The sequence below is a fragment of the Chinchilla lanigera genome, unplaced genomic scaffold (genome assembly GCF_000276665.1).
Source record: "Chinchilla lanigera isolate Chin_1 unplaced genomic scaffold, ChiLan1.0 scaffold00014, whole genome shotgun sequence".
Taxonomy (NCBI): domain Eukaryota; kingdom Metazoa; phylum Chordata; class Mammalia; order Rodentia; family Chinchillidae; genus Chinchilla; species Chinchilla lanigera.
This window is the reverse complement of record NW_004955415.1, coordinates 12,381,156-12,401,153: the sequence shown is the minus strand read 5'-3', so window position 1 is coordinate 12,401,153 and position 19,998 is coordinate 12,381,156. Positions and strand designations below refer to the sequence as shown.

The window sequence follows — 19,998 nt, the reverse complement described above, 5'->3', positions numbered from 1 at the left end:
AAAACAAAAACAAAAACAAAAAAAAACAGTATCTCTAACTCAATCAACTTGCAACTGCTGCATTTCGTTAAATCTTTTTTCCATAAATATAATTAGGTCTCAATTTATTAACAGAGATAAAAGATAATTTATTAACAGAGATAAAATATATCTTCATTTCATGTGTTTTAGAGTATCATTTTTGGGGGGATAGAGTGTAGGACTAGGAAATCATTTGTAAATTTTTGTAAATGTATTACAGTTGTTCTTTCATACAGTCTCCTTGTGGTCTTGAAATTTTTGTTAATTCTAAAACAGTATCACCATAAACATTTTTTATGCAGTAGTATCTCACTGGCACTGAGATATTATCTATCTTGAATTAAACACTACTCTATGCAAAATGATTTACTTCCTTTCAGTGCAATCAATCCCAAAATATATTATATACAATATATAATCAACATTAAACATTAGCCTATATATTTTCACTTTCTTTGCATATTTTTAAAAGCATACTCAAATGTTGCTTATGCACAGTTCTTAATGCATTAATAAAAATAGTGGCTTATAAAAATGACAACCCATAACTGGTACTATAGTCCATCGGTTCAAAACGTGATTGTGATTGTGCCCTTATTAAAAATGAGAAAAATGTAATTTATGGGCTGTAACAATTCAGAAGTTACAAAAAATTGATATTATTTCTACTCTCCAATATCTTAAATTTTCACAAAATAAGTGGCAAACTTCAGGGAATGTTTAAAATCATTTAAAATCAAATGTTTTATTCTTCTAATTGTTTTACTGTCTTGGGAAGAGAACTATGAATGTCATTTGTCCATATTTAACAGAAATAAAATCCTCTCTGAGAATTTCACAAAACAGTGCAGTATTAAATCAGGACTGTAAGTGTCGCTATTCACTAACCCGGGCACAAAAATCAATGGGAACTTGAGTTACGTCCTCCAACCACAAAGCAGGTCAGACACCAATACTGCGCAGAAATTCTGACCTGAAATGGGTCACAAATGGCTTTGCTTATTTAGGAACCTTGACTTCTAATTCTGAGGAGCACAGAGTGTGACGGACCTGTTCTTTTTGCTCTTAATCCCGGGGAAATCCACAACAAAACTGTCATGGCTGCTCTGCAAAGGCGCCTGCACCGCTGCGAGCTGCTGCTGCTCTTCATTCTCCTGCAGTCGCTGTGGGGGCCTGGGTGTGGGACTGAGCAGATCCGCTACTCTATTCCGGAGGAGCTAGAGAAAGGTTCCTTCGTAGGCAACATCGCCAAGGACTTGGGACTACAACCCCAGGAGATGGCTCAGCGAGGAGTCCGCATCGTCTCCCGAGGTAGGACGCAGCTTTTCTCTCTGAACCCGCGTAGCGGCAGCTTGGTCACTGCGGGCAGGATTGACCGGGAGGAGCTGTGCGCTCAGAGCGTGCGGTGTCTGGTGAACTTTAACATCCTTGTGGAGGATAAAATGAATCTTTATCCCGTGGAAGTGGAAATAGTGGACATTAATGACAATGCACCCAGATTCTTAAGGGAAGAATTGGAAGTGAAAATTACTGAAAACGCAGCCCTATCCTCTCGTTTTCTGCTAATGGAGGTCTATGACCCTGATGTTGGAGTGAACTCTCTTCAAGGATTAAAGCTTAGCAATAATAGTCACTTCTCAGTGGATGTGCAAAGCCAAGCACACGGGGCCAAGTACCCAGAGCTTGTACTGGAGCACACCCTGGACCGGGAGCAAGAAGCCATTCACAATCTGGTCCTTACTGCCATGGATGGTGGTGACCCTGTCCGCTCAGGTGTAGCTCGAATTCTGGTAACTGTCCTAGATGTGAATGACAATGCTCCGGTATTTACTCAACCTGTGTATCGTGTAAGTGTTTCTGAAAATCTGCCAGTAGGTACACCAGTGTTAGCTGTAAATGCCACTGACCTGGATGAAGGAGTGCATGCAGAAATAACATATTCCTTTGTGAAGATCACAGAGAAAGTTTCACAGATATTCCACTTGAATGCTTTGACGGGAGAAATTTCAACTTCTGCAACTCTAGACTATGAAGACTTCAGCTTTTATGAGCTGGATGTGGAAGCCCGGGATGGACCAGGTCTTCAAGACAGAGCAAAAGTCCTAATAACCATCTTGGATGTGAATGATAATGTTCCAGAAGTGGTTGTTACATCTGGAAGCAGAACAATTGCTGAAAATGCTCCTCCAGGAACAGTAATTGCTCTTTTGCAAGTGTATGATCGGGACTCTGGACTGAATGGCAAGGTGATGTGTTCCATCTCAAGAAGTCTCCCGTTCAAATTGGAGAAATCAGTAGACAATTATTATCGATTAATGACAAATGCAGCTCTAGATCAGGAACAGGTGTCCTTGTACAACATCACTGTGATAGCCACAGACAAAGGAACACCACCTCTGTCTACAGAAAAACTCATTTCCCTAAGTGTGGCAGACACTAATGACAATCCACCTATTTTCTCCCACTCATCCTATTCTGTCTATGTCCCTGAAAACAACCCTAGAGGTGCCTCCATCTTCTCCGTGAATGCAGTAGACCTTGACAGTGAGGAAAATGCTCAAGTCACCTACTTCCTGGCCGAAGACACTCTGCAGGGTGTACCTTTGTCCTCCTACCTCTCCATTAATTCCAACACTGGTGTCTTGTATGCACTTCGCTCTTTTGACTATGAGCAGTTTAGAGACCTGCAGTTACTCTTGACAGCCAAAGATAGCGGGAACCCACCACTCAGCAGCAATGTGTCCCTGAGCCTATTTGTGCTGGATCAGAATGATAATACACCTGAGATCCTGTACCCCACTCCCCCAATGGATGGCTCTACTGGGGTGGAGCTAGCACCCCGCTCTGCTGAGCCTGGGTACCTTGTGACCAAGGTGGTGGCAATAGATAGAGACTCGGGTCAGAATGCCTGGCTGTCCTACCGCCTACTCAAGGCTAGTGAGCCAGGGCTTTTCTCTGTGGGGTTGCACACAGGTGAGGTGCGCACAGCAAGAGCCCTGCTGGACAGAGACACACTAAAGCAGAGCCTTGAGGTAGCTGTGCAGGATCATGGTCAGCCCCCTCTCATGGCTACTGTCACACTCACTGTGGTGGTGGCCAACAGCATCCCAGATGTTCTGGCTGACTTGAGCAGTTTTGAGCCCCCACATGACTCAGACGCCTCAGGCCTCACATTCTACCTGGTTGTGGCAGTGGTCACTGTTTCCTGCATCTTCTTCACCTTTGTTATGGGGCTGCTGGTGCTCAGACTGAAGCACTGGCACAAGTCAAGCTTGATGAAGTCTACGAATGGGGGTTTGTCCAGTGTGCCCATCTCACACTTTGTGGGCATGGAAGGGGTGCAGGCTTTTCTGCAGACCTATTCTCATGAGGTCTCCCTTACCTCAGACTCAAGGAAGAGCCACCTGATATTCCCGCAGCCCAACTATGCCCACACACTCATCAGCCAGGAGGGCTGTGAGAAAAACGAGCCTCTTTTGATACAGGAAGTGTCAGATTTTTGTAAAGATGAAGACTCCCTTGTTCAGGTAAGGTTATTGCCGTTACTGTTTTTCTAAACAAGAGATTGTAAAATTCTCTTTGATCACACTAAGTTTTCTTAGTCTTTTACTGTGACTCATATAATTCTGACTTTTCACATCAACAGAACTCTTCTAAATCTTAGTTTCTCAAATTTTATCGAAAAATACTAGTCTGTGTGCTTTTTGTTTTTAACTTTTTTTTTTGAGACAATGTCTCACTGTGTAGTTCAGGCTGGCTTTGAACTTACTAGGTGGCCCAGGTTGACCTTAGACTCATGGTGATACTTCTACCTCAACCTCTTGAGTGCTGGGATTAAAGGGATGCACCACCACACCCTGTTTAAACTTTTCTTGTTTGGCAAACTGTGTGCACAAAAAAAAAATGTATGTGCCTTTGATTTCATACATTTTATCTCTTGGGTTTTTTCCTATTATGTGACATTGGGGAAATCTTTTCCCTTCTAAGTTGAAGAAAACCTGAATTGCCACATATGTTAAATAAGATCAAGACCTCAGTTTTTCTCAGTGTTTCTTAATGTTTGGGTGTGTGTCTAAAATGATGGAGATTTGCTTTCTTTACTTCTAAGGAATTAAAAAAACTGGAGGGAGGGCTAAGTATGTTGCTCAGTAATGGAGCACTTGCCTAGCATGCATGAAGCCCTGGGTTCTACCCCCACGTGCAGGTGATGCGCGCACGCGCACACACACACACACACACACACACACACACACAAAGAAAGGTAAGAATCATTGATGCCTGTAGCAAGGAATACCTGATCTTTGGCACTAAAAGACCTGAATAAAATCTCTAGAACTATTTGTCATTCATTTGGATCAGATTTTCTGACTAAAATTAAAAGACTTACCTAGTCTGTATCACATAACTGTAGGAAAATGAAATAAAACAATTTTATGAATTTTTTCAAACTATAAATTGATGTGGTCAGTAAACACTTCCTGTCATCACTATTATTATTAGATTGTTAAATATAAGTCCTTGTGCTGTGTTCCTACTATAATATTTTCTGCATATTGTGTGCTTGATAGTATTTAGTACTGAAAATAAATTTTAACATAAGTTCAATAGTGACCACTTATCGGAAATATCTCTAAAAACAGAAGACTGACTGGTGAATGGGAGAATAAAGGATCAGTAGACCTCAAATAAAAATTTAAATAATTTAACACTTTATATTCAAATATTTAAAGGAAAGGAGATTATCATTTAAAGGAATGATTAGTCTTATTTATATGGCTAAAAGATGCAAACTAAGTTATGATTTAGTGAACAGAAAACAACAAAAATTTTAATTATCAAAGTTGTTCTAAAAAAATGCATTGCTAAGGATATTGGCATTCTTCAAAAGTAAGTTGATGTAACTAATGAAGTATGGAAGATTCTATAATTTGATGAGTTATTCAACTCAATTATAGCCAACAATTTTTTTTCTGATCTTGAGTTAGAGGACACTATGATTTGATGATAGAGTGTATAACACATTTTTACATCTTAATTTAAGATGCATATGTAGGAAAAATAAGTAAGGAGACACACTGAAAATGTTTGAGGACCTCCTTTGTAAGCTGACTTAGTCTACATAAATATAACACTGAGCCAGGGATAGTGGCACAAACCTATTATCCCGGAACTCTGGGAGACTGACACAAGAGAATGGTAGATTCAAACCCAACCTGGGCAGCTTAATGACTTAGTGAGATCCAGTTTCAAAGCAAAAAAGGCTGGGTGTGTAGCTCAGTGTGAAGGCCCTAAGTTCAACCCCTAGTATCACCAAAATAAAATAAAATAAACATAGCTCAGTGATAAAGTACTTGCCTACTATGCACAAGACCCTGGGTTCAACTGCAGCACTCCAGCATGGCATTCAAAAAAACTTCATATTGAATTTCCCAGTATGTCTGAGTCCCTGAGTTTGAACATCACCAATGCAAAAATACTGAGTTGATGTTTTCAAGTAAAATGATAAGCATAATATATGCTTTTCTAAATCAATACTGAGCTATCTATATTTCAGCAATTATTATAGAAGTATTTATTTCATGTTTCCAAATATATATGGCTAACCCAAAGATTTCAACCATATATTTTTGAAAGCTGATTTGTTTGAATATTTGTGAAATTATTCTTTGATGATTTTTATCAGAATTTAATAGTGAGTTATAATTTTTTTATTTTTCTATTTTAAAAATAAAAACAAAAACATATTAACAAACAGACATCCGTTTACAAAATAGCACAAGAACAATACAAGCAAGCAAACTTCAAAGTAGTTTCTCAGGAAAGCAAATACAGACATGAAAGAGTGAGTTATAATTTTAAATAAGTTGAATCTTGACTATTAATCATGTGAGCTACATGGTCTCATAGAAATATCATGTTTCACACACTGCAATATGAATGTCATTTTCTATATCACTAGTTTTCAGTATTTGAACTATATCATGAACTATCTCATCTGGGTTTTATGGCTAGTAGGTTGGTTAGTTGTATTCTTTTACCTGCATTATCTGTGGCCATTTCACTTAAATAAAACATTTCACTGAAGGAAAAAATTATCAGATTATACTCACGATGTAGACACTCATTCATTTAGACAGCCCAACTCCTGGCAAACATGGAATTTGCTAAGTTCTGACTCATTGAGACTCTGTGATGTACTGATTATACAGATCATTAATATGAAGACAAGCTCCCAAAGATTTTGAGCATATACTAAACTCTGAAACATTTGGAAAAAACACCAAATTATTGGACTGTTTTATTGTGTGTGACCATCTTTTTCTGATTAAACTTCTGTTGAGGTGATATTTGTCACAGAGGAGTAAAATGCTCTGAGAGAATTAGTGGAAAATACGTACATCTTCAGAATGAACTATATAAAACTCCAGACACATGGTTCTTCAATAGAGTAAAAAGTTTCCATGCAGAAAAGAAAGTAAATAATTTTTCTCAGAAGTCAAATAGACTTTCCATAGATTTTTTAATGAAAATAAACAAGTGAAGATCAGAATTCTTTCCTGCAACTCAGTCATTATAACATAGTCTTTAAAACTATAAAATTATTTCAGTTTTATATAATGAGCTTGTATTTTATTAAACTTCTTTTGATTTTCCAGTAGTGATCTATAATATTTACTTTTATGTTGTGGGATAATTTAGAAAATGAATACTAGAGAATACAAGGGAGCCATATAGATATTAAATATGTGTTCAAATAACTCTTGCCTTTTTTACCTACAATGGTACTTTTTGCTTTATATGCAACAAATTGCGAATCGGTGCCCAAAAGGCTAATTTCAAAAGGTTAAGGCAAAAGAGAGTTTTTAAATTTGTGTGGAATTATCAAGTAACCACTCGTGAATACAGTTGTGTTCATTTTCTTGAAATGAATTTTTAAAGCATACCAGAGCTATCTGAAGTGAAGAGTCTTACATAAATGGATCTTTTGAAAGATGAAACGATTTTATGTAAAATCCAATTATTTTGCTTAAGTATGGTGTAGTAACGTAGTAAGGACTCTGAGCGCCGCTGTTCACCAACCGGGGGACCGGTGCGAGAGATCGTCAGAACCACCGAGTTTTACAGCACAAAGAAGCGACAGATTGAGACAAGCCCTCTTCCAAACTGCACCAAACTCAAGCTTCTATGCTACTGGATTCTGAGCTTTTCTTCCGAATACAAGGGAGTCCACACAGACACACGCGTTTAGAAGTACGTCCAGAGACCGCTCAGTATCTAAGCAAGATCTGCAGGACAGCAATGGCGCCTCAGCAGAGAGGCGGGGACTACAGAGGATTCCTTCTGCTCTCCATCGTCTTGGGGACCTGGTGGGAAGCCTGGGCAGGACAAATTCTCTATTCCGTGCCCGAAGAGACAGACAAAGGATCTTTTGTGGGTAATATCTCCAAGGACCTGGGGCTGGAGCCCCGGGAGCTGGCGGAGCGCGGAGTTCGCATCGTCTCCAAAGGTAGGACGCAGCTTTTCTCTCTGAACCCGCGTAGCGGCAGTTTGGTCACTGCGGGCAGGATAGACCGGGAGGAGCTGTGTGCTCAGAGCTCGCGGTGTCTGGTGAGTTTTAATATTTTAATGGAAGACAAAATGAATCTTTTCCCTGTAGAAGTGGAAATAATGGATGTCAATGATAATGCACCTAGATTCTTGCAGGAAGAAATAACTGTAAAAATAATGGAAAATACAGCCCCTGGGATGCGGTTTCCACTAAATGAGGCTGGAGATCCAGATGTGGGCACAAACTCCCTCCAGGGATACCAGCTCAGCCCCAATCGCCACTTCTCCCTGGTTGTGCAAAGTGGAACTGATAAAAAAAAGTACCCGGAGCTAGTGCTGGAGCAGGTGCTGGACCGGGAAGGAGAGGCGATTCACCATCTGGTCCTTACAGCCTATGATGGTGGGGATCCACCTTTATCTGGCACCACCCGCATTCAGGTGACAGTGGTGGATGTGAATGATCACACACCAGTCTTTTCTTTGCCCCAGTACCAAGTGACTGTGCCTGAGAATGTACCAATAGGCACAAAACTTCTCACAATAAACGCAGTCGACTTGGATGAGGGAGTTAATGGGCAAGTGACATATTCTTTTCGGCAAATAACTCCAAAACTTCTACGAATATTCCATCTCAATTCCCTAACAGGAGAATTATCCACACTAGAAAGCCTGGATTATGAAGAATCCAGCTTCTATGAAATGGAGGTTCAGGCTCAGGATGGTCCTGGTAGTCTGACAAAAGCGAAAGTACGAATCATAATTTTAGATGTGAATGACAATGCTCCAGAAGTGACTGTAACATCTGTAAGTAATTCAATTCCAGAAGACACTCCTCCTGGGACAGTAATTGCTCTTTTCTACCTCCAAGATAGAGATTCTGGAAAGAATGGTGAGGTGACCTGCACTCTTCCAGAAAACCTGCCTTTTAAATTAGAAAGATCAATAGATAATTATTATAGATTGATCACAACAAAACACCTGGACCGGGAAAAATGCTCTGTGTACAATATCACTCTTAAAGCCACAGATGGTGGAACTCCTCCCTTGTCCACAGAAACTCACATCTCCATGTATGTGGCGGACACCAACGACAACCCGCCCATCTTCCCCCAATCTTCTTACTCTGTCTATGTCCCTGAGAACAACCCTAGAGGTGCCTCAATCTTCTCAGTAGCTGCACATGACCCTGACAGTGAAAAGAATGCCCAGGTCACTTATTCCTTGGGCAGCGACATCATCCAAGGGGTGCCAGTGTCTTCCTATGTCTCAATCAACTCTGACACTGGTGTCCTGTATGCACTCCAGTCCTTTGACTACGAACAGTTTCAAAATCTACAACTAAGAGTGAGTGCACGTGACAGTGGGGACCCACCTCTCAGTAGCAACGTGTCACTGAACCTCTTTGTGCTGGACCAGAATGATAATGCACCTGAGATCCTCTACCCCACTATCCCCACTGATGGCTCTACTGGTGTGGAGCTGGCTCCTCGATCTGCAGAACCTGGATACCTGGTGACCAAGGTGGTGGCAGTGGACAGAGACTCAGGCCAGAATGCTTGGCTGTCCTATCGCCTGCTCAAAGCCAGTGAACCAGGACTCTTCTCTGTAGGGCTGCACACAGGTGAAGTGTGTACAGCAAGAGCCCTGCTGGACAGAGACCTACTAAAGCAGAGCCTTGTCGTGGCTGTGCAGGACCATGGCCAACCTCCTCTCTCAGCCACTGTCACACTTACTGTAGCAGTGGCTGATAGCATCCCAGATGTCCTGGCTGACTTGGGAAGCATCAAGATTCCCACTGATCCTGAGCATTCAGACCTCACGCTCTACCTGGTAGTAGCAGTGGCCACTGTCTCCTGTGTCTTCCTTGTCTTTGTCATTGTATTGGTAGCACTCAGACTGAGGCGCTGGTACAAGTCACACTTACTGCAGGCTGCAGTTACTGGGTTGGATGGTGTGCCTGCCTCACACTTTGTGGGTATGGATGGGGTGCAGGCTTTTCTGCAGACCTATTCCCATGAGATCTCCCTCACTGCTGACTCTGGAAAGAGCCATATTATCTTTCCACAACCCAACTATGTGGACACACTCATCAGCCAAGATAGCTGTGACAAAAATGATTCTTTGTTAACCCCCATAGATTTCCATGAATGTGAGGGGGAAGGCACAAGTATTCAGGTGAGTTCAATTTTTCCTTTATCTTTATTTCCACAAGAATTAAATTATGAAAAAAGAATTAAATTATGCATAAAATATCTATTTGTGAAACAAGTATTTTGAAGATAGAGATTAACAAAACCTTGAAGAGGTAAATGCCAGTTTACTGGTTAATTTTTGTGATGATACTTTAGCATGGAACATTATAATATATTCCTTTAATAAAAGTCTATGGATTGGGCTGGGGATTTAGCTCAGCAGCACAGCACCTGCCTGGCGAGTGCGAGGTCATGAGTTCGATTCCTAGTACCGGAAAAAAACCAAAAACCAAAAAAAAAAAAAAAAAAAAAGTCTATGGATATGATTGTGAATAACTAAGTTACCATATTTTTGTACCATCAATCTATACTTTGAACTTGGTTTCTTGTATATTTTATAAATGAGAATGAATTGTTGAATCTCTATACACAAGTTTAGCAAAAGTAAAACAGCTCATATGCTTTCTTAAGATTCTCTTCAGCAATGAGATTTTTAAAAGTTTCTTAAAGATTTTTCAGTGAAGCTCTTTCTTTGTTCTGCCTCTGCCTGCATGTACCTTAACTCGGTGGCCCTGTCCTGTACATTGTGTTTGCTTCATTAATTATTTAAAGCATAATCACCTATTAAAATAAGATATGGGCCAGGGATATAGCTCAGTGGCACAGCACCCGCCTGGCAATCGCAAAGTCCTGTGTTAAATACCTGGTACCAAAAAATAAAATAGGATAGTACTAGAAAGTTAAATTGATGGCTCAAGAATGAAACATGTCAAATTTGACTGAGATCTATATCAAAGACAGGCACAATGTCTAATGCCACATAAGGCCATTCGAATGAATAAAATATGTAAAATAAAATGTCATTTCAGGGATGTAAGCATTTATGAAATAGGCAGTTGTGTGCTTTAACACAATGCCAGTGTGCTTAGTGGTACAGACATGTGAACTGTGTCTGTAGGCTCTTCAAGTGGGAGACTGAAAATGGTGGCTCTATGAAACAACCATTTCACATGCTTAAATCCTGGAACTGTCGTCAATTTTATTTATTGGGTCTAGTAAAATAGTTGGTTAGAAATAACCGAACTTGGGATTGAATAGAACCATATTTATTTATATGGTAACTTGGTAAGATCAGTACTTGAAATGATTATCATATGTAACAGATAGATGTCAAAATAGTCTTGACTCCTGGGTCCTTTTCAGTATGAATTTAAAGGACTTATTTTAAAAGGTAGTAGTACTTGGTGATATTTGTACAAAAATGACTGAATAATAAAGTGGAAGAATATTTCACTCATTCTGCAATGTTGACATGCATAGTCACTTAGGAAGAAGACAATATCACTAACATTTTGTGAGGAAAGTCCAGTGGCAGAAATATGATCATCAGGTACTTTGAAAAGAAAATGCCCCTAATCAAACTTTGTTAGAGTTTGTTAGAGAAAATGTTTTCAAGCAAAGAGAGAAATCATCATTAAACGAAAAAAAACTATTATGAGCGAACTTTCAAAAGACAGGTTCCTTCAAATTCTGAGGTCATCATGGAATATAAAATGCTTAGGTAGGCACCAGTATGGCAAAGAAAAATATTATTCCCCTGGTAACTTTAGAGATTGATGTTATATGTTGTAACCAGAAGAACCTAACATTCTCGAAAGTGGGGTAAAAGCTTCCCTAAGATTACAACTTCAAACGTTATTAAATATATACCTACCGACTCAGGTTGGTTCAGATAGACAAAATTATCCTACTGGTTAAACTGAAACAGCAGAGGCTGCAGTTTCCTAGTGTGCGCTCTGGGCGCCGCTGTTGGCCAAAGAGGAGAGCTCTGCTCTCGCCAGTCTTCTCGCGCAGCCGCACCGCGCTTGCCAGGGCAGCCCTCTCACACTCGCCAGGGCCAGCCCTTACACCGCTTCCACCTTGGAAAAAGAACCCTTCTCTGGACTGGGACTGAGAACTAAAGCCCATTCGGAGCTCCGAATATCTGCGATACAGACATTATTCGTGGTTCCGCGTCTCCAGGCTGGTGAGCAAGCTGAGCGAGCAGGCGGGATGGGGAGCGGCGCTGTGGAGAGGGGCAGGGCGGAGAGGCGGCCAGTGCTCTTTCCCTTGCTGCTGTCTTTGTTCAGCCCGGCGCTCTCCGAGCAGATCCGCTACAGGATCCCTGAGGAAATGCCCAAGGGCTCGGTGGTGGGGAATCTCGCCAAGGACCTGGGCTTCAGCGTCCAGGAGTTACCGACTCGGAAACTGCGCATCAGTTCGGAGAAGCCTTACTTCACAGTGAGCGCAGAGAGCGGGCAGTTGCTTGTGAGCAGCAGGCTAGACAGGGAGCAGATATGCGGGAAGAGGCCAGCGTGCACCCTGGAATTTGAGGCTGTTGCTGAAGACCCACTGAACTTTTATCATGTGAGTGTGGAGATCGAGGACGTTAATGACCACACGCCAAAATTCTCGCATATTTCCTTTGAGCTCCAAATAAGCGAATCTGCACAGCCGGGCACACGATTTATATTAGGAGCTGCCCATGATGCAGATATTGGTACCAACGCACTACAGAATTACCGGCTCAGTCTCAATGATCATTTCTCACTCACGAATAAAGAGAAATCAGATGGCAGTAAATACCCCGAAATGATATTGAAGACACCTTTAGACAGGGAAAAACAGAACTTCTACGACTTGATCTTGACTGCCATTGACTTTGGGGAGCCACCCCTCAGCAGCACTGCACAGATACACGTCCTAGTCACTGATGCCAATGATAATCCTCCCATGTTCAGTCAAGACATATACAGAGTGAGTCTTCCAGAAAACGTACGCCCAGGAACCACCGTGCTGCAGGTGACTGCCACCGACCAGGATGAGGGTGTCAATGCTGAGATCACATTCTCTTTCAGTGAAGCTAGCCAGATCACCACATTTGACCTGAATTCTAATACTGGGGAAATTACTACTCTACACACATTAGATTTTGAAGAAGTAAAAGAATACTCCATTGTTGTGGAAGCAAGGGATAGCGGAGGACTGATTGCACAATGTACAGTGGAGATAGAAATCCTAGATGAAAATGACAACGTCCCACAAGTGATATTCCAATCTCTATCCAACCTAATTATGGAGGACGCCAAGCTAGGAACACATATTGCTTTGCTTAAAATTCGTGACATGGATTTTGGACAAAATGGAGAAGTTATTTGTAAATTAGAAGGTGAACTTCCATTTAAAATACTCACTTCTTCAAGAAACACTTATAAATTAGTGACAGATGGGGTTCTAGACCGAGAGGAGAACCCAGAGTACAACATCACCATCACAGCCACCGACAGGGGTAAGCCACCCCTCTCCTCCAGCTCCAGTATCACCCTGCACATTGGTGATGTAAACGACAATGCTCCTGTTTTCAAACAGGCTTTGTATGTGGTCCACATGGCTGAAAACAACCCACCCGGGGCCTCTATCACACAAGTCAGCGCCTGTGATCCGGATTTGGGGCCCAATGGCCAAATCTCCTACTCTATTGTGGCCAGCGACCTGGAGCCTAGAGAGCTGCTGTCCTACGTGTCTGTGAGCGCACAGAGCGGAGTGGTGTTCGCGCAGCGCGCCTTCGATCACGAGCAGCTGCGCGCCTTTGAGCTCACTCTGCAGGCCCGCGACCAGGGCTCGCCCGCGCTCAGCGCCAACATGAGCCTGCGCGTGCTGGTGGAAGACCGCAACGACAACGCGCCGCGGGTGCTGTACCCCGTGCTGGAGCCCGACGGCTCGGCGCTCTTTGACACGGTGCCGCGCGCCGCGGAGCCCGGCTACCTGGTCACCAAGGTGGTGGCGGTGGACGCTGACTCGGGACACAATGCCTGGCTGTCCTACCACGTGCTGCAGGCCAGCGACCCTGGGCTCTTCGGCCTGGGGCTGCGCACTGGCGAGGTGCGCACGGCGCGTGCTTTGGGCGACAAGGACCCTGCGCGCCACCGCCTGCTGGTCGCTGTGCGAGATGGTGGGCAGCCTCCTCTTTCGGCCACCGCCACACTGCACCTTGTTTTCGCTGACAGCCTGCGAGAGATCCTACCCGACATTGATGAACGCCCTGTGTCCTCTGACCCGCAGGCAGAGCTGCAGTTTTACCTAGTTGTGGCTTTGGCCTTAATCTCCGTCCTCTTCCTTCTTGTGGTGACTCTGGCTATTGCCCTCCGCTTGCGACACTCCTCCAGTGCAAAGGCAGGGGGCTGCTTTCAGCATGGTTTCTGTTCCAAGTCTGGACCCGTGGTTCCCTCCAATTACAGCGAGGGAACTTTGCCTTATTCCTATAATCTGTGTGTTGCACAAACGGGCAAGACGGAGTTTAATTTCCTAAAATGTAGTGAGCAATTTAGTTCAGGACAAGACATACTTTGCAGTGATCCATCTGGAGCCTTATTTCCACTTTGTAATGTGAGCGAGTCAACCTCCCATCAGGTGAGTTTCTTTTAAGCATACCTTCCTCTCATTTTCTACCCAGTTCTCTATGTTCACAGGAAAATAAGTGTACAAACTTCAGTTCTAGTGAATTATCTTAAGAAGATTGCAGTGAATTTCCTTTAAACATAACCCTATTTTCTACTGAGTTCTCCACATTCACAGGAATATATATATGAATTTCAGATGTCCTAAGTTATCTTAAGAAAGTACTAGTGAGGTGTTGGGAATGTAACTAACTAGTATAGCACTTATTTAGCATGCCAGAGGCAAAGGATTTGATCCCTAACAAGACCCCCACACACATCCAAAAGTTTAAAAGCTCTCCTACAATTCTTCAAAGAATGGATGAAATAGGAGTAATTGTGTGGCTTATAAGTGAATCTTACCAAATTTACACAGCAGTGATTGTGTGGTTTTAACACAATGTGAAATCCTTAGGCAATGTTATTGGCTCTCTCTTGTAAGAAGCTATTAAGATTTCGTCTTAAATTTTTCTTTTCATGATATTGTATGCAATGAATAGTTTTTAGCTTATACATAATGTACATATAAAAAGTCATTTAAATTAATTTACAGCAAAAAATTTCAGCTAAAATTAGATGTTTTCATTGGTAGCTTAACTGAAAGGTTTTCTACACTCATTTGCTGTTTTGTTTCTTATGTTTACTTTTATTTTTTTAATGTGCTGGAATAATATCTTAAACTGAGTTTTTATGTTCACATACCTTATAATTTTATGCATTGTACTCTGTGTGTAGGGGTGTTGTGTGAATGTGTATGTGTGATCATTTACTTAGCAGAAGATCCATTATATTCATCGGAAGATCAAAAGCAGGTTCTCTTTACTGGCAGAATAGGTTTTTCAGGATTCATCTGTATTGAAGCTCATTTAGTAGACGCCTCCACCAAAGAAGAGATAAATAATGCTTTGCCTCTGTTGTTCTTCACATATTCCTAACATGTAATTTTAACTCTCTTACTGCAACCCTTAGCTAATCTATCTAAAAATCTAATCATTGTATTTCCTCTAATAGAGAAAATCATGAACTCTTCAATGTTTTAGCTAAATAGCCAATCTTATGTACACATGAAATCTATACTAAAGATTATAGTACATGTTCTCAGCTATCTCCTAAGTATCCTTTGGCAACTACTATGGCCACTTCACAAATTGAAGTAAAGGAAGTTCTTTTGTAGTAGAACTTATTGTTCAACTTAGTGATAGTTAAGTGTTCCTTGCTTTTGTTCTTTTGGTCAAAGTAGTAAGGAAGTGAAAATAAACTTTAGGATATGTCTACTTTAAAAAGTAGTGTGCTTTAAAATGTAATAATTTCTTTTTGGTGAAAGGGGTGGGATGGAGATTTGCTTTTGGTAGCATATTGATTAATCCTGCCAAGTACTTTGTATCCATCTACAAAAATATAAATAATTTCAGTAAGATAGTGAGACCACATAATCTGATAAAACTTAAATTTTAAAAGCATTTGTCCTGTTAGAATGTCACAACGTTAATTTGAAACATTACCAGTGTGTCATTTAAAAGATATTTATAATGAAAAGCTAAAAGTAACTGTACAGTAAGCTACTGCGATTATTGAGTTTAAGTAAAAACAATTTGTGATGAAATAATGTCAGTAGGTCTATCTGAATCTAAAACTGACCTCATGTATCCCGAAGACATTTACAACGAGTATGAAGGCACAATAGGAAATAATTATCATGTTTATTTAAGAGAAGCAAATGTATCCTAGAAATGTGAGTAGTTTTATATGCTAACCTCCAAATCTGATCATTCGATAATATTTTATAAAACCTTCACCCCTTTTTATCCCACATTCTTTGACAAATTATTTTAAAATATGGATACAGGGACAAATTCAATTCAAAATGAAGTACTAAAACGCTAGTAGTATATTTTTTTCCTCATTAATCTAGCAGAGTATTACATAAGTTATTTGTACCTAAGTGCAGTAACTGCTTAGGACTCTAAGCGCCGCTGTTCACCTACTGGGAGAGAAATGCAAGCTAAAGACCATCCAAATCTAAGTGCTCACACATCACAAAGACCGGCAGATCCCATAAACCAACTTCTGAGATGCAGAGAAATTCCGTACCTAAATTTAGGACCCTCTGGCTTTGCATAAGATTGTGATCTACATAACTGCTGCAAAAAGGTAAACAAGAGCCCTTCGCCCAGCGAGGATTCGCAAACTATTCTGTAGCGAAAGAACAATGGCGGCTCCAAAGAATCACTACGGGCGCGGTGAGCTGGCCCTGCTGTGCGCGCTGCTGGGGACACTGTGGGAGATCGGGACAGGGCAGATTCGATACTCGGTGCCAGAAGAGACAGACACAGGCACCTTCGTGGGCAACATCTCCAAGGACCTGGAACTGGAGCCCCAGGAGCTGACCGAGCGCGGAGTCCGCATCGTCTCCAGAGGTAGGACGCAGCTTTTCTCTCTCAACCCGCGCAGCGGCAGCTTGGTTACCGCGGGCAGGATAGACCGGGAGGAGCTGTGCGCCCAGAGCGCGCGGTGTCTTGTAAATATTAACATCCTAGTTGAGGAGAAAGGAAAGCTCTTTGGGATAGAAATAGAAATAACTGATATTAACGATAATAACCCGAAATTCCATGTTGAAAACCTGGAAGTAAAAATTAATGAAATATCTTCCCCTGGAGCACGTTTTCCACTCCCAGAAGCGGTTGACCCGGATGTGGGCGTGAACTCCTTACAGAGCTACCAGCTCAGCCCCAGTCACCACTTCTCTCTGGACGTGCAAACCGGAGATGACGGAACTATAAACCCAGAGCTGGTGCTGGAGCGCACCCTGGACAGAGAGGAAGAGGCCACTCACCACCTGGTGCTCACCGCCTCGGACGGTGGCGAGCCGCGCCGCTCCAGCACAGTGCACATCCAGGTGACAGTGTTGGATACAAACGACAATGCCCCGGTTTTTGCCCAACCGATTTACCGAGTGAAAGTCCTTGAGAACGTGCCCCCGGGCACCCTGCTGCTTACAGTGAGAGCTAGCGACCCTGATGAGGGAACCAACGGAAAAGTGACATATAAATTGCGGAAAATCAATGGAAAACAATCTTCCTTATTCCAGCTAAATGAAAACAGTGGGGAAATATCAGTCGCAAAAAGTCTAGATTATGAAGAATGTTCGTTTTATGAAATGGAAATTCAGGCTGAAGATGTAGGGGCGCTTTTGGGGAGGACCAAAGTGCTCATTTCGGTAGAAGATGTAAATGACAATAAACCCGAAGTGACCATTACATCTTTGTTTAACCCAGTGTTGGAAAATTCTTTTCCTGGTACAGTAATTGCCTTCTTGAATGTGCATGATCGAGATTCTGGGAAGAATGGACAAGTTGTCTGTTTCACACGTGATGATTTACCTTTTAAATTAGAATCATCAATAAATAATTACTACAGATTGGTGACATGGAAATATTTGGACCGAGAGAAAGTCTCCGTCTATAATATCACAGTGATAGCCTCAGATCTAGGAATCCCACCTATGTCTACTGAAACTTACATCACCTTGTTTGTAGCAGACACCAATGACAACCCACCTACTTTCCCTCATGCCTCCTACTCGGCCTATATTCCAGAAAACAACCTGAGAGGTGCGTCCATCTTCTCTTTGACTGCACATGATCCTGATAGCCAGGAAAATGCACAAGTCACTTACTCTGTGACTGAGGACTCTATCCAAGGAGTGCCTGTGACCTCCTATGTCTCCATCAATTCCGACACTGGTGTCCTGTATGCACTACAATCTTTTGACTATGAGCAGATCCAAGACTTGCAGCTACTGGTGATTGCCAGTGACAGTGGAGACCCACCACTAAGCAGCAATGTGTCATTGAGCATATTTGTGTTAGACCAGAATGATAATACACCTGAAATCCTGTATCCTGCTCTCCCCACTGATGGATCCACTGGTGTAGAGCTGGCTCCCCGATCTGCAGAGCCTGGATACCTGGTGACCAAAGTTGTGGCAGTGGACAGAGACTCTGGGCAGAATGCCTGGCTATCCTACCGCCTTCTTAAGGCCAGTGAGCCAGGGCTTTTTTCTGTAGGGCTACACACAGGTGAAGTGCGCACAGCAAGGACCCTGATAGACAGGGATGCACTGAAGCAGAGCCTTGTGGTGGCTGTGGAAGACCATGGCCAGCCTCTTCTCTCAACCACCGTCACACTCACTGTGGTCGTGGCTGACAGCATCCCTGAAGTACTAGCTGACTTAAGCAACATCAGGACCCCTGGGATTCCAGATGATTCTGACCTCACGCTCCACCTGGTGGTGGCAGTAGCCATTGTCTCCTGTGTCTTCCTTGCCTTTGTCATTGTGCTGCTGGTGCTTAGGCTTCAGCACTGGCAGAAGTCTCGCCTGCTCCAGGCCTCTGGAGGTAGATTGGTGGGTGTGCCACCCTCACACTTTATGGGCATCGATGGGGTACAAGCTTTTCTGCAGACCTATTCCCATGAGGTCTCCCTCACTGCAGGTTCCCAAACAAGCAATCTTATCTTTCCTCAGCCCAACTATGCAGACACACTGATTAGCCAAGAGAGCTGTGAGAAAAATGATCCTCTATTAACATCTGTAGATTTTCATGAATTGAAAGATGAAGCTGCTTGTGCTCAGGTGAGTTCAGTTCTTCGCTTTTATCTCTCAGAGTAATTTTGTTCAATATAAACTCATGTGCCTTGATACACACAGTGTGATAATAGTTGAAAATAATTCCTGTGTATGTTTTAATGGTGACACTATAAAATAGAACTCTAATAGCCATAGGTGGTTGTTTCATTTGCTTTAAAAAGATTTGGACAATATTGTTCAACCTTTTTTTCCCTCAACCTTTTAAAGCCTTCTATTATTTTATTTCTATTATCACTCATTCAGTTAAGAATCAGAAACCCATTGTACATATTAAATTACCTATTGTATACATGTATATCCTAAATTACCATAACTCAATTACTTCAAGGAAGTAATCTAGTTTATTGGAGTATCCCTTTGTGATACTGTATTGCAGAGTAGTCATTCCCCTGTAACTTTTAAGAATGAATTAATGCAATATGAATATCAGGATGTAGTGAATTAATTTTGAAATATGAAGAGCAGATTTCTTGGCAGGGTATATCCTATCTTGACTTCATCATACAGTCAGTTTTCTTGAATAAAGTAGAAGAGTATGGAGAAATAATTTTACAGAGTGTTGACATTATCCAGAAGAGGAGGTATCTGAGGATTGGTACAAATTGCACAACCTCACAAAATAATTTGCAACAGTATTTTTGTCCTTTAATGTATGTGATATAAAACAGTATTAGAGATGTCTGAGTGAGAATCATAGGAACCAGTGAATATCAATGTATCACAACTAATAAAGAAACAAATCTGTAAATTCAGCATAATATGAAGTCTTTAAAGGCAAGACCTCTGTCTTATTTCGCCACTCATGAGAGCAATACTTAGGTATAGGTAAGAGTGCAATGTATTTGAATGGTGAAACAGTAGACCAGTATATGTAGACTTCATTAAAACCAACGTGCTATTTCTAACAATTGGAAATGATGAGAAAAAGACACATGAAACATGGCTTTATAATTTATTGCTTAAAATGTTAGCATAAAGATATATCATCTTTTAGTTAGGCGTATTTACACTAATCCCAGTGGTTAAACTGAAACAGCAGAGGCTGCAGTTTCCTAGTGTGCGCTCTGGGCGCCGCTGTTGGCCAAAGAGGAGAGCTCTGCTCTCGCCAGTCTTC

The 19,998-nt window shown here is 41.8% G+C and overlaps 1 protein-coding gene across 20 annotated transcripts in view; it reads left to right on the top strand.

Moving 5' to 3' along the window:
- The window catches only part of LOC102028960 (protocadherin gamma-C4), a 169,872-nt gene that overhangs the window by 43,640 nt on the left and 106,234 nt on the right, over positions 1-19,998 (top strand). For 2 of the 20 annotated variants that reach the window (XM_013512148.1, XM_013512150.1), the window contains exon 1: positions 10,034-13,736. The exons of 3 other annotated variants lie outside the window; for them this stretch is intronic. In XM_013512148.1, the coding sequence (XP_013367602.1) occupies positions 11,814-13,736 (1,923 nt within the window). In that variant the 5' untranslated portion in view covers positions 10,034-11,813. 15 more of the 20 variants (XM_013512156.1, XM_013512154.1, XM_013512137.1 and 12 more) reach the window with 15 other exon arrangements.